The sequence below is a fragment of the Miscanthus floridulus genome, chromosome 2 (genome assembly GCF_019320115.1).
Source record: "Miscanthus floridulus cultivar M001 chromosome 2, ASM1932011v1, whole genome shotgun sequence".
NCBI lineage: Eukaryota > Viridiplantae > Streptophyta > Magnoliopsida > Poales > Poaceae > Miscanthus > Miscanthus floridulus.
Genome location: NC_089581.1, coordinates 155,848,183 through 155,862,940, shown reverse-complemented (window position 1 = coordinate 155,862,940; position 14,758 = coordinate 155,848,183). Strand labels below are relative to the sequence as shown.

The 14,758-nt window shown below is 45.4% G+C and overlaps 2 protein-coding genes across 2 annotated transcripts in view; both read left to right on the top strand.

The window, feature by feature from the left end:
* The window catches only part of LOC136534151 (uncharacterized), a 167,484-nt gene that overhangs the window by 13,022 nt on the left and 139,704 nt on the right, over positions 1–14,758 (top strand). The window lies entirely within an intron of this gene.
* LOC136540219 (protein FAF-like, chloroplastic) lies at positions 4,819–6,721 on the top strand. The gene has a single exon (XM_066532224.1). The coding sequence runs from the start codon at positions 5,227–5,229 to the stop codon at positions 6,364–6,366; it is 1,140 nt and encodes a 379-aa protein (XP_066388321.1). The 5' UTR covers positions 4,819–5,226; the 3' UTR covers positions 6,367–6,721.

The window sequence follows — 14,758 nt, the reverse complement described above, 5'->3', positions numbered from 1 at the left end:
GAATTACAACTCAGCTGAGGGGGTATTCCTAACTCAAACCCTGGCATACTTAGCAAGGGTAGCCGTGGGTCACCTTTGGAACATCTCAGGAACCAAATTCGCGGGTTCGATCAGCGCCAGCACTCTCAGAGATTACCCTTCTGCCAGGACGATCAGGACTTTTAAATCACCTGCCCTTGGACTCACGCCTACGGCTCCCTTCCGAGGCGCACTTTATACTTATCGACTCCCGGCCTGAGGTGAGCTACTCGGCTTCGCGGTCGGTCTTCAGACACGGCCAACTAAGAGAGAGGCATGCGTTCAACATGAACAGGAAAGGCTCTAAGATTCAGTCCTTAATCGACACAGATGGAGTCACTGCAACCGGCAAGCCTCCGTCCGGTCTTCATTTCAAATTAAGACTGGTTCTTTTCCACGATAGCAAATATAGCCAACCGTGCCACATGTATATTCCTATATCTCGCAGGTGACAGAAAATCACCTGACTTCTACCGCGTTTAAGCAGGGCTAAGCACTATGCGACCTGAGCTACATAGGATTCAGGGTAACAATATCTGGACAAGGATTGGATAACCAATGCAGCAAGTGTTTGCACCCAACACCTAAACTTAATGCAACAATATATATATGTAACAATAATACTGTAACTGCATTTCGGAAATTAGGAGGCTTAATATGCTCCGGGGCTTGCCTTTCACAAAGTTGCAAGGACGGTGATCCGGGCACTCAACGGCGACCTCGTCTGGCACTTCTCCTGAAGGCTGCACCTCCGGTGTCGGCTGCTGCTGCTCGCTCGGTTCCTCGAATTCCAGCAGTGTTACTCCCTCCGGTACACCTATTGCATGCCGATGCACGAGATAAATATCATGGATGCATAAGGAATGACATGATGCTCATGATGAATGAATCACAGTAAGTGTTTACGAAAGCATCACTGGACACCCGTTTACCGAGTAAAATAGCTCTATTCAAATCACTTTAAGCATGTATCTAACTTAACTTAAAGAACAAGATCAACTTACCTAACTTGCATAACCTAAGATAAAGATGCTCATCTTTAGTTAAAGGCCTAACACCTAGGAACATTACCACAAACTTAGAAATAATAAAGGCATACATAAATCAACATTTAAAGTTTCATATGCACACAAGTGGTCCCTTAATTTAATCATAACCAGAGTTCTACAATTCCAAATGACTTGCATGAGGACATTCTGGAAAGCTTATGAAATTCTCTACAAAACAATTGTAAACATCACAGCATGATACTTACGTTAACCAAATCGAATTCCAGTAAACCTAGAATCTGTCCAGAAATGACAGGGTTACTAACTTAATTATTTAATGATGATGCAAAAGCCTAATTTTACCAAACCAAGTTTATCAACTTGTTGCACATACCAGAGGAACACTAGAAAGTATAGTGCTAACTTCTAAATAAATTATTTAATATCCTTTTCCAATTTATTTAGTTAATTTGGTGATTAAAGCAATATATAGTAAAACTGTTCATAAAAATCTACAAAAATTACAGTAGCTATCTCATGCTTCACATAGACTACCATAAAAATTTCAAAGCCATTAGACAAGCAGAACTTGCTGTACCCAAAATAACAGGTGGCATGTCTATTTTTAGCATAATTAGGAAACCCTATTGACAAGTGTCAAGCAACAGATTTCTTATTTTTTCTAGTATCATTCTAGCATAAGAATAGCACCCACCAATTTTTACCCTAACTGGATCTATAGAAAAATTATGAAAATTCACTCAAGATCCACTTATGCAAACAAGATAATTTTCTATCTCTTACATACAGTGTCCAAAATTTATGAAAATTTAACTACAAGCTATTCATGATATGAGCAGTACCCCATAAAAATTTCATGCCATTTGGAGCTACCGAGAAAAAAGATATAATTACCCCTATTTCTTGCATGATTAAAAGAGATAAATAGAAACTCCCATTTTCATAACAGAACATGGCATGGATTATATTTTTAGTAGAAACTAGACATTGTCATGAACTCAACAAAATTAGAACCATATCATTTGGATCTACCATCTAAGAGCTACATATTTTTGAATATGTTCACAAATCTGTGAAATAATAAAACAAAACAAAATAAGAAAACCTATTCAACTACTGGTGGGCCGGCCCGAAGAAATGGCGGCCCGTGACGCAGGCGTAGGCGCGGCCCAGAAACGGCGCGGCCCAGCCAGGCTCCCGCCTCAGCCGCGGCGGCTGACGCGCGGGACCCACGCAATAGAGAAACAGGCAGGGGAGGAGAAGGAGACGGCGGCGTAGCTCGTTGCCGGTGGCTCCTCCGGCGAGGTCAGCGGTGCTACAACGTTCGCCATGCCAGTGCGCATCTAGCGGTGTCCTCAATCGCTGCTATTGTCGCGGCTACCGGGGTTGGCGACGAGCACGGTGGCGCGCGGCCACGGCATGGCCGGCTCCGGCGAGACTACGACACTTCGGCTCGAATGGGTGACCCTACGAGCTTCAGCAGCACTCCTAGGACCTAGCGCGAGAAAGAGATAGGACGGGAAGGCCACGGTGGCGACTGGCCGCGTGGAGCAACAACGCCAGCGAGGTCAGCCATGGCGGCGGTGGAAAGAAGCTGCGATTTCGCCCTTACCACGGTGCAATTGGATCGATGGTGGGGTGGAGGAGGTAGAGGAGATCACTGCGAAGCCACAGACGAGCTGGGCAACGCGTTTTCGCGGTGGCGAGCGCGCACGGCGACGGCGACGCTCGGTCGGAAACGGAGAAGCCGCTGCGGCTCGACGCTGCGCGCTGTGGAGGCGAGAGAGAGGCAATGGAGCGGTGAGCGCGTTTGGGCAGGCGCTGGCCTTCTTCTGGAGCTCGGACGCGCGACGTGGAGGCTTTGGCAGCGCATGAGCGCCACGCAGCGAACAGCTTCTGCGTCGGTCGGCCATGGCGACACTGACCATTTTCTGAAACGTTGCGATTCAGTGTTTGACGACTATGACCGACAGCGCCATTTCATCGTGTCAACATGGCTAATCCAATGACCCTTTGCAAAAACTATGTACATGAAAATTGTAGGTCTACCATCCATCTATAATTTCTTTTCAAGGACCAACACCTAAATCGTCGTGGATTCGAAGTTACATGAAGCCAAAGTGGGCTTGATGCAACTGAAAATGTAGCTATGACTTAGAATATTTTCTAAGTGTAAAATCAGCATGAAATACTGACTTGTGGGCCATGTTTGAGCATGTTCTAGCCATTTTCATGAAATGATCATAAAACAACTTTTGTTCCTAAATAAATTAGCTACAACTTTGGTAAAGAGTGCACAGCCATGCAAGGTCTCTAAGTTGGTCTTTTGAATCAGTCAAACAGTGACACTCCAAGGGTCAATTCAAGTCAAACCTCCACTTGAGGGCATTTTGGTCATTTTGATCTACATGAACAATGTCCCAACAAGTAACCTAAGTGTAGTTAAGGTGTAATAGACCATAATCAACCACTTTACAAAATTGTTATACCAACTTCTAATGATCACATGTGATAAAGCAACTAAAACAAGCAATTCACTCATATGTTTCAATTCCATGTTTCACATGTTTCATGACCTTGTTGTTATTTTATATTTGTCATATTACTACCCTGTTGCCATGTTTCAAGGTATGAGAAATTCATGTTGCATTCATATGTTGCACTACTACCATTCATAAACAATCAAGTACGAAACAAACAGAATATGCGAATGTTGCATATGTATGTTTCAGTGACAATGGCATGATGACATAGATGATGCATATGTTTATGAAATGACATGCAATTTAGTGGAAGCCAAACACCTAGGGTGTTACACAACTCCTAATTTATTCTCCTAATCTTTTTAGAACTTGGGAAAAGTCACCATGTTCCGCGTAGAGTTACGCGCTTCCGAGTCGCGCGTATCTTCTCTCCCTGCGCGTGTTTGTCGGCCAATCTAAAGGTGGAAGGACGTTGAAAGAATAAAGAGTAGGAAAGGGTTTCTGATGCAAATGTACAAAAGAGAAAAAATATATAAAAGTGGTTAGGATAATTTGAAAATAGTATAGAATTCCTGATGTAAAATTGTCCTCTATATTTTAGGAGTGAATTAATAGAAACTCTTGAAGATGGCCATCTTTATTCCTTCCGATACTTTTTTATGAGTTATAAAACTACATGTTTTGGGGAAGAAAATATTGGGTATTCTTGGAGATGCTCTTAGTGTAGTTCAGCTGGTTAGATTCCTTACGGTGGAATCTGCCCACCCAAGTTCAAGTCCCCGACTTAATATGTGTGCTCGGATTTAACGGCGCTATTTTTTCAGTGGCAGGCGACGTGTCCGTCGACAGCGAGGCGCCTATAGTGACTTCGTCAGTCTTGAAATTTGTCGGTCCAACTCATTTCTTCAGAGGTGCCTATAAAAGTGAGTGTGCGCTCGCGTATGCGAGTGTCTACGTCTATAATTGGGTCTCACGAAAAAAAAGTACAGACGAATAAACCACATCATATTCACCATTTTGTATTGCTGACAGTGTGTCTGTGTGTGCCACAGGGGAGCCACTTCCAGATGAGAACATACACAATAAATTAACAATACATTTCTCTTGATAAAATTTCGTTTTCAACGTTTTTGTGAAATGCCCGAATGGAGTGCGCATATGTCACTGAGGGGCCCCTCACAGAGGCAAAGGTATGTGCGGTGAGCAGAGGCTGAGCCGGTGAGCCCGAGCAAACCAACACCCCCCACCCCACCCCCTACAAATACCCCGCCCCCGCCGTTCCTCTTCTTATCGTGTGACCTCCCCGATCCCCAGCTGAAGCGCCTGAAGCCTTCCACTTCCACCTCCACCGCTGCGCGGAGCCTTCTCCTTCGCTTAGCCTTAGCGCCCAGCCAAAGGACAAGTCTGCGGGAGAAACCGATCCGAGACACCATCAAAACGAGCGAAAAAAAGGTCCAGACGCGCGTTAGAGTCTCCAAAGCTTATCCTTCCACTCCCCGCCGCAACCTGCAGCCTGTCGTTCCGGTTATATAGCGCGGCCGCGTGCCCAGCTTCCTCCGGTTTGCTCTGCCTCCTCCTGTGCTCGTGCACAAGATTAACAAGCAAGCCACGCGAAGTATAAAAACACGCGCGCTCTAGAACCTGTAGCTGCACTTTCTGAGACAGGTAGCTTTGCTATAGGCTAGTGTCACTTGCTGAGGACAAGCAGGGGAGACATGGCACTGACAGTGTTCGAGACCACCGAGCAGCAGCTCCTCCCGTGCCAGCAGGCCGTCGAGCATCAGGGCACTGGCGATGGCGGCAAGGTCGCCGCTGCTGGCGGCGAGAAGGCTGCCGTCATGCTGAAGGAGACGGACCACGGCGGCGACGACGACCGACCGGCGGAGAGGGACGACATATGGAACATGATCCAGGCGCAGAAGCCGCCGCCGCCTGCAGCGCCCAGGCAGCAGGCGCAGGCGCCGTACGTGCACCCGCTCGTGCGCCGTTCGTCCAGCCTGCTGACGCAGAAGAGTCTGGAGATCTGCACCGAGAGCCTCGGCTCGGAAACAGGCTCGGACGGCTTCTCCGACGCCGACGGCTCCGCCACCGACCGCTCGTGCCCGGGTTCCGACGACGAGCGCGGGGAGGAGGAGGTGGCCCCGCGCGCGGCCCCGCCCAGGGCGTTCCCGCCGCCGCTTCCGTCGCTGGCGCGGCGCAAGGTGGAGTCCACCATGGAGATGAGGCAGGAACGCCAGGACGGCCGCCTGCTCGTCAAGATCGTCCCCGTGGCGTCGTCAAGCCTGTTCCGCGCGCAGCGCCGCGGCGGGCGCCTGCTCCTGTCGTTCGCGGACACGGCCGCGCCGCCCGCCCCCGCCTCGGACGAGCTGGACAGGAGCCGCGCCCAGCCGGAGACCGAGCAGCAGCAGGCCGACGAGGAGGACGAGGAGGATGAGGTCGAGGTCGTGGACAGGGGAACGGTCGTCGAGGTGAAGGTGAGCGCGCAGCCGCAGGCGCGCAGCGGGAGCGGCCCGCGGGTGCACCGCTCCGCGCTCGTCATCAACAAGTTCGTGGGCGCCGAGCCGGTCACCTCCTGCGAGATCGACGACAGCGCCACAGCCCCGAGGCGCTGCACTGGGTCCACCACCACAGCGGTCGCGGCCCTGGCAGCGGCCTCGGCGCTGAGCGCGACCGCCGCGCCGCCGAACAATGGCGACGACGCCGTCCCCGGCGCCACGTGCGGCGAGAACAAACTCCTGATGACGGCGAAGCGGCACAGCAGCAAGGAGGAGCTGATGAAGCACATGCGCCGGTGCAGCGGGCAGCTGAGCCCGTCGCTTTTCGTTTGGGAGGGGTGCATCGCAACCTCCTCCTGAACGCCGCGGCGCACTCTCCGGCCGGGTCCACGCGGCCGCCATCGCCGATCCGTCCCATTCCATGCATGCTTTCAACGAGTGCTCTGTTTGTTTGCAGCAGCCGCTGCTGGTGTAAGTCTAACGTTCGTAACGTAATGCTGTCGTTGTTTTACTAGTAAGTGATGATCGTCACGTGATTGGCTTAGCCGTGTATGTGTGTGAGAGGTGAGGAGGGACAGAGAGCTTACCCCATTGGTTTGGCATGTCACCTTGCGTGTCCTGCTTGTTGTACCACTACTACCAGTACCATTTGCATTTGCATGCTGCTGCTACTACTGGTGACCGTTGTTTATGAATAATATGAACTCTCTCATGACCTAATGCCTGTGTTTTTTTATGGGGTCTGTGCATGATGCTTTTTAATTATGGAGCCTGTGTTTTTTTTTAATTTGTACGAGTCAAACTAGCTGTACTACCTCTGTCCTATTACAGTGCATTCTAATTTTAGAACAGAGCACATACAAAACGCATGTACCCTTATTTTATTTTCTAATCAGACGCTATCATCAACATGATTAATGGTGATTGGTTGATAAATAGAAAGCATTTAATACAAAACTAGTTTTTGACCTCAAGAATGCATTATGGGCTTGTTGGACACCGCTCAACTTCACTAATAAAGCTGCTTTTTTAAAACAGCTTAATAGGCAACTTTTTAGATGAAGCTGAGCTGTTTTGAAAAAATTGTTTGACAAAACAGCTTCACTAACAGCTTCATGCATGGATAGGAGAGAGAAATGAGGGAGAGAGCTAAGATAAACTATTTTTTTCAGCTTCATCCTAACTCATGTCTTTGTGAGAGGGGGAGAAAAACAACTTCATAGGTGAAGCTGTTTTAGAAATGAGTGTTTGACAAATAAAACAGCTCACATGTGCCAAACAGACCCTATATTTGAAGACAAATTCTGAATGCTAAAATGCACTATATTACATGACGAAGAGAGTGGTAAATAGTATCAACATTTATTAGATTTACTACAAAAGGTACCTTATATCATAATAAATGTTAGTATTTTTTATATGACTTTGATCAAACTTTAAATTATTTCACTCTTTGATTTTTCTTTTTAGACAGAGGGAGTACCGTGGAACATCTATCTCTGAGTCGATAGTTATCCTGATCTCCTCAGGAGATTCTTGAAAATATATATTTTTTTAAATGGCGCAAGGAATCTCCACATACGTATAACATGAGTAATTGGGATAATGGGAATGAGCATGGACGCAGCGGGATACTCTGCAGCGCGGAGATCTGAAGATAAGCATATCAACAATATAATGCCATCAATTTCAGTTGAAATGTTTTTCATCCTGTTATCAATCAATGTATCTACGTTCTTTAATACGTATTTAGTTAAAACTTTAGCTTAAGTACATCATCTTCTATTGTATCCCATGCGTCATGGTCATAAATCTAGATTTTGGCTCTAGTTTTGATCTTATTAGTTGCCGTAAGTTTTTCATCTAGATTCTAAATTGATTTTTTTAGTTGCCATAAATCTATAATTTTTATTCAAAAATACCATTTTATAACAATGACATAACAACGGTAGATGTTGAATTTTCTCTACCAAAATATTATGCCTACATTAGTATTTTCTATTAAATAGAGTTACAATTAAGTTATTGGTGTAGATATATTAAAATATTTTGAAAAACATATAAATCTACCTTTTTTTTGCGACTCAACATATAAATCTACCGAAAGCAGCAACTTACATAAGGTATTGTCATGAAGTATTAATATAAGTGAAATTTTACGGCGCTAGGAAATAACGAGAGCCCCTTTTCGCTAGATTTGATGGTTTAAAAATAAGAGGAACCAGGTGGAAGGAACTTAAGCTGTGGGCCAGAACTAAATAATATGTGGACCCAAAATTGGTTTTTGATTAAATTTGGAGGGTACAATTGATGCCTCAGCAATAGCTTTTCTGAATCAAAGAAAATGAACTGCTTCTTAGAGGAGCTGCTTCTTCCGCAGCACCTTCCCCTCGACGCGTCGGCGACGTGGCTTCCCCTTGCGTGGACTCCGATGGTTGGGCCTGCAGCTCCCTCCCTCTCCTAGGCGGTGGGCGCAGCGACCCTCCCTCTTGACACGCTGGTTCTCGTTGTCCCGTTTTCTCTCTGCTTATTTCTTATTTCTCCCCCACTCTTGTGCCGCAAACACGTCGATCCCGTTCTGCATCAAGGCCGACAACCAGATGCTCTATGTCAAAACCCCAATTCTTTGTATCAAGGGTGCATGCTCTTGAGCTCAGTACCTTTGAGTATCTGTGGACTTGTGGTCTGATCTCTGACAAGATATTGCAGCATAGCGAGAAGCCTAAACTGTTATCCTTCAATTTTTTGTGATGTTGAAAGTGCAATCAAGCCCTAATTATCGGTTTTGATGATAATGACCACGCAATTAGAGAACTAATGAGATTTATTGAAATGACAAGCAGTGAATTTACATTCGAGGATGATACACGAAATGGAGGAGCCCCCAATTACAAATGTAGATGACTTCAAACTCAAAGGAGGTTTAAATTCTTTTATATTTTGAATTTGAGTATAGAAAAAGTCATACTATAAAGGGGGACACAATGCTTAAGCCAACATATGCTACCAAGTGCTCAAACATACATATGCATCCTTATATTCACAGCCAAGACAGCCTAAACTTCACTCTTACCCTTGCTGTCTTGACTGGTGCGGCACTGCCGCACCTGAAGTGAGGCACTGCCGCACCTGAAGTGAGGCACTGCCGCACTTAAGTGATCGTTGGGGCAGAGGGGGTATTTATACCCATCCTCTTACTCCCCAACGGCAATCTTCTTTCTCCTGCTCATTCCACCACGCCCAAAACAGAAAAGGAGCTCTATCTCTCTCTCTTCCTCCTTTAGTGACCTTGAGCCCTCAAGCAAATCCATTGATTTTCCTATCAATCCTTGAGAGAAAAGGGCCCAAAACTCGATTAGAGAGCAGCTCCATTGATTCCCCAACTCAAAAGGGCACTTGATTCACATTTTGGCCGACGGTTGTGTTTGTTACTCTTAGAGCTTGGCTCCTAGCCGGCTAAAGCGTCGCTCATAGGGCTTGCCAACTTGTGTGGCAACCCCGGAAGGTTTATAACCATCTCTTGAAGCTAGTATACTCACCTCTCATCTCAAGAGTTAAATCTCTTGACTTGAGAATGAGGAAGGGTTGGAAAGCCCTAAATACCCCCTCTGCCCCAACGATCACTTAAGTGCGGCAACCCCGGAAGGTTTAAATCTCTTGACTTGAGAACAACGGTAGATGTTGAATTTTCTCTACCAAAATATTATGCCTACATTAGTATTTTCTATTAAATAGAGTTACAATTAAGTTATTGGTGTAGATATATTAAAATATTTTGAAAAACATATAAATCTACCTTTTTTTTGCGACTCAACATATAAATCTACCGAAAGCAGCAACTTACATAAGGTATTGTCATGAAGTATTAATATAAGTGAAATTTTACGGCGCTAGGAAATAACGAGAGCCCCTTTTCGCTAGATTTGATGGTTTAAAAATAAGAGGAACCAGGTGGAAGGAACTTAAGCTGTGGGCCAGAACTAAATAATATGTGGACCCAAAATTGGTTTTTGATTAAATTTGGAGGGTACAATTGACGCCTCAGCAATAGCTTTTCTGAATCAAAGAAAATGAACTGCTTCTTAGAGGAGCTGCTTCTTCCGCAGCACCTTCCCCTCGACGCGTCGGCGACGTGGCTTCCCCTTGCATGGACTCCGATGGTTGGGCCTGCAGCTCCCTCCCTCTCCTAGGCGGTGGGCGCAGCGACCCTCCCTCTTGACACGCTGGTTCTCGTTGTCCCGTTTTCTCTCTGCTTATTTCTTATTTCTCCCCCACTCTTGTGCCGCAAACACGTCGATCCCGTTCTGCATCAGGGCCGACAACCAGATGCTCTATGTCAAAACCCCAATTCTTTGTATCAAGGGTGCATGCTCTTGAGCTCAGTACCTTTGAGTATCTGTGGACTTGTGGTCTGATCTCTGACAAGATATTGCAGCATAGCGAGAAGCCTAAACTGTTATCCTTCAATTTTTTGTGATGTTGAAAGTGCAATCAAGCCCTAATTATCGGTTTTGATGATAATGACCACGCAATTAGAGAACTAATGATATTTATTGAAATGACAAGCAGTGAATTTACATTCGAGGATGATACACGAAATGGAGGAGCCCCCAATTACAAATGTAGATGACTTCAAACTCAAAGGAGGTTTAAATTCTTTTATATTTTGAATTTGAGTATAGAAAAAGTCATACTATAAAGGGGGACACAATGCTTAAGCCAACATATGCTACCAAGTGCTCAAACATACATATGCATCCTTATATTCACAGCCAAGACAGCCTAAACTTCACTCTTACCCTTGCTGTCTTGACTGGTGCGGCACTGCCGCACCTGAAGTGAGGCACTGCCGCACCTGAAGTGAGGCACTGCCGCACTTAAGTGATCGTTGGGGCAGAGGGGGTATTTATACCCATCCTCTTACTCCCCAACGGCAATCTTCTTTCTCCTGCTCATTCCACCACGCCCAAAACAGAAAAGGAGCTCTATCTCTCTCTCTTCCTCCTTTAGTGACCTTGAGCCCTCAAGCAAATCCATTGATTTTCCTATCAATCCTTGAGAGAAAAGGGCCCAAAACTCGATTAGAGAGCAGCTCCATTGATTCCCCAACTCAAAAGGGCACTTGATTCACATTTTGGCCGACGGTTGTGTTTGTTACTCTTAGAGCTTGGCTCCTAGCCGGCTAAAGCGTCGCTCATAGGGCTTGCCAACTTGTGTGGCAACCCCGGAAGGTTTATAACCATCTCTTGAAGCTAGTATACTCACCTCTCATCTCAAGAGTTAAATCTCTTGACTTGAGAATGAGGAAGGGTTGGAAAGCCCTAAATACCCCCTCTGCCCCAACGATCACTTAAGTGCGGCAACCCCGGAAGGTTTAAATCTCTTGACTTGAGAACAACGGTAGATGTTGAATTTTCTCTACCAAAATATTATGCCTACATTAGTATTTTCTATTAAATAGAGTTACAATTAAGTTATTGGTGTAGATATATTAAAATATTTTGAAAAACATATAAATCTACCTTTTTTTTGCGACTCAACATATAAATCTACCGAAAGCAGCAACTTACATAAGGTATTGTCATGAAGTATTAATATAAGTGAAATTTTACGGCGCTAGGAAATAACGAGAGCCCCTTTTCGCTAGATTTGATGGTTTAAAAATAAGAGGAACCAGGTGGAAGGAACTTAAGCTGTGGGCCAGAACTAAATAATATGTGGACCCAAAATTGGTTTTTGATTAAATTTGGAGGGTACAATTGACGCCTCAGCAATAGCTTTTCTGAATCAAAGAAAATGAACTGCTTCTTAGAGGAGCTGCTTCTTCCGCAGCACCTTCCCCTCGACGCGTCGGCGACGTGGCTTCCCCTTGCATGGACTCCGATGGTTGGGCCTGCAGCTCCCTCCCTCTCCTAGGCGGTGGGCGCAGCGACCCTCCCTCTTGACACGCTGGTTCTCGTTGTCCCGTTTTCTCTCTGCTTATTTCTTATTTCTCCCCCACTCTTGTGCCGCAAACACGTCGATCCCGTTCTGCATCAGGGCCGACAACCAGATGCTCTATGTCAAAACCCCAATTCTTTGTATCAAGGGTGCATGCTCTTGAGCTCAGTACCTTTGAGTATCTGTGGACTTGTGGTCTGATCTCTGACAAGATATTGCAGCATAGCGAGAAGCCTAAACTGTTATCCTTCAATTTTTTGTGATGTTGAAAGTGCAATCAAGCCCTAATTATCGGTTTTGATGATAATGACCACGCAATTAGAGAACTAATGAGATTTATTGAAATGACAAGCAGTGAATTTACATTCGAGGATGATACACGAAATGGAGGAGCCCCTAATTACAAATGTAGATGACTTCAAACTCAAAGGAGGTTTAAATTCTTTTATATTTTGAATTTGAGTATAGAAAAAGTCATACTATAAAGGGGGACACAATGCTTAAGCCAACATATGCTACCAAGTGCTCAAACATACATATGCATCCTTATATTCACAGCCAAGACAGCCTAAACTTCACTCTTACCCTTGCTGTCTTGACTGGTGCGGCACTGCCGCACCTGAAGTGAGGCACTGTCGCACTTAAGTGATCGTTGGGGCAGAGGGGGTATTTATACCCATCCTCTTACTCCCCAACGGCAATCTTCTTTCTCCTGCTCATTCCACCACGCCCAAAACAGAAAAGGAGCTCTATCTCTCTCTCTTCCTCCTTTAGTGACCTTGAGCCCTCAAGCAAATCCATTGATTTTCCTATCAATCCTTGAGAGAAAAGGGCCCAAAACTCGATTAGAGAGCAGCTCCATTGATTCCCCAACTCAAAAGGGCACTTGATTCACATTTTGGCCAACGGTTGTGTTTGTTACTCTTAGAGCTTGGCTCCTAGCCGGCTAAAGCGTCGCTCATAGGGCTTGCCAACTTGTGTGGCAACCCCGGAAGGTTTATAACCATCTCTTGAAGCTAGTATACTCACCTCTCATCTCAAGAGTTAAATCTCTTGACTTGAGAATGAGGAAGGGTTGGAAAGCCCTAAATACCCCCTCTGCCCCAACGATCACTTAAGTGCGGCAACCCCGGAAGGTTTAAATCTCTTGACTTGAGAACAACGGTAGATGTTGAATTTTCTCTACCAAAATATTATGCCTACATTAGTATTTTCTATTAAATAGAGTTACAATTAAGTTATTGGTGTAGATATATTAAAATATTTTGAAAAACATATAAATCTACCTTTTTTTGCGACTCAACATATAAATCTACCGAAAGCAGCAACTTACATAAGGTATTGTCATGAAGTATTAATATAAGTGAAATTTTACGGCGCTAGGAAATAACGAGAGCCCCTTTTCGCTAGATTTGATGGTTTAAAAATAAGAGGAACCAGGTGGAAGGAACTTAAGCTGTGGGCCAGAACTAAATAATATGTGGACCCAAAATTGGTTTTTGATTAAATTTGGAGGGTACAATTGACGCCTCAGCAATAGCTTTTCTGAATCAAAGAAAATGAACTGCTTCTTAGAGGAGCTGCTTCTTCCGCAGCACCTTCCCCTCGACGCGTCGGCGACGTGGCTTCCCCTTGCGTGGACTCCGATGGTTGGGCCTGCAGCTCCCTCCCTCTCCTAGGCGGTGGGCGCAGCGACCCTCCCTCTTGACACGCTGGTTCTCGTTGTCCCGTTTTCTCTCTGCTTATTTCTTATTTCTCCCCCACTCTTGTGCCGCAAACACGTCGATCCCGTTCTGCATCAGGGCCGACAACCAGATGCTCTATGTCAAAACCCCAATTCTTTGTATCAAGGGTGCATGCTCTTGAGCTCAGTACCTTTGAGTATCTATGGACTTGTGGTCTGATCTCTGACAAGATATTGCAGCATAGCGAGAAGCCTAAACTGTTATCCTTCAATTTTTTGTGATGTTGAAAGTGCAATCAAGCCCTAATTATCGGTTTTGATGATAATGACCACGCAATTAGAGAACTAATGAGATTTATTGAAATGACAAGCAGTGAATTTACATTCGAGGATGATACACGAAATGGAGGAGCCCCCAATTACAAATGTAGATGACTTCAAACTCAAAGGAGGTTTAAATTCTTTTATATTTTGAATTTGAGTATAGAAAAAGTCATACTATAAAGGGGGACACAATGCTTAAGCCAACATATGCTACCAAGTGCTCAAACATACATATGCATCCTTATATTCACAGCCAAGACAGCCTAAACTTCACTCTTACCCTTGCTGTCTTGACTGGTGCGGCACTGCCGCACCTGAAGTGAGGCACTGCCGCACCTGAAGTGAGGCACTGCCGCACTTAAGTGATCGTTGGGGCAGAGGGGGTATTTATACCCATCCTCTTACTCCCCAACGGCAATCTTCTTTCTCCTGCTCATTCCACCACGCCCAAAACAGAAAAGGAGCTCTATCTCTCTCTCTTCCTCCTTTAGTGACCTTGAGCCCTCAAGCAAATCCATTGATTTTCCTATCAATCCTTGAGAGAAAAGGGCCCAAAACTCGATTAGAGAGCAGCTCCATTGATTCCCCAACTCAAAAGGGCACTTGATTCACATTTTGGCCGACGGTTGTGTTTGTTACTCTTAGAGCTTGGCTCCTAGCCGGCTAAAGCGTCGCTCGTAGGGCTTGCCAACTTGTGTGGCAACCCCGGAAGGTTTATAACCATCTCTTGAAGCTAGTATACTCACCTCTCATCTCAAGAGTTAAATCTCTTGACTTGAGAAAGAGGAAGGGTTGGAAAGCCCT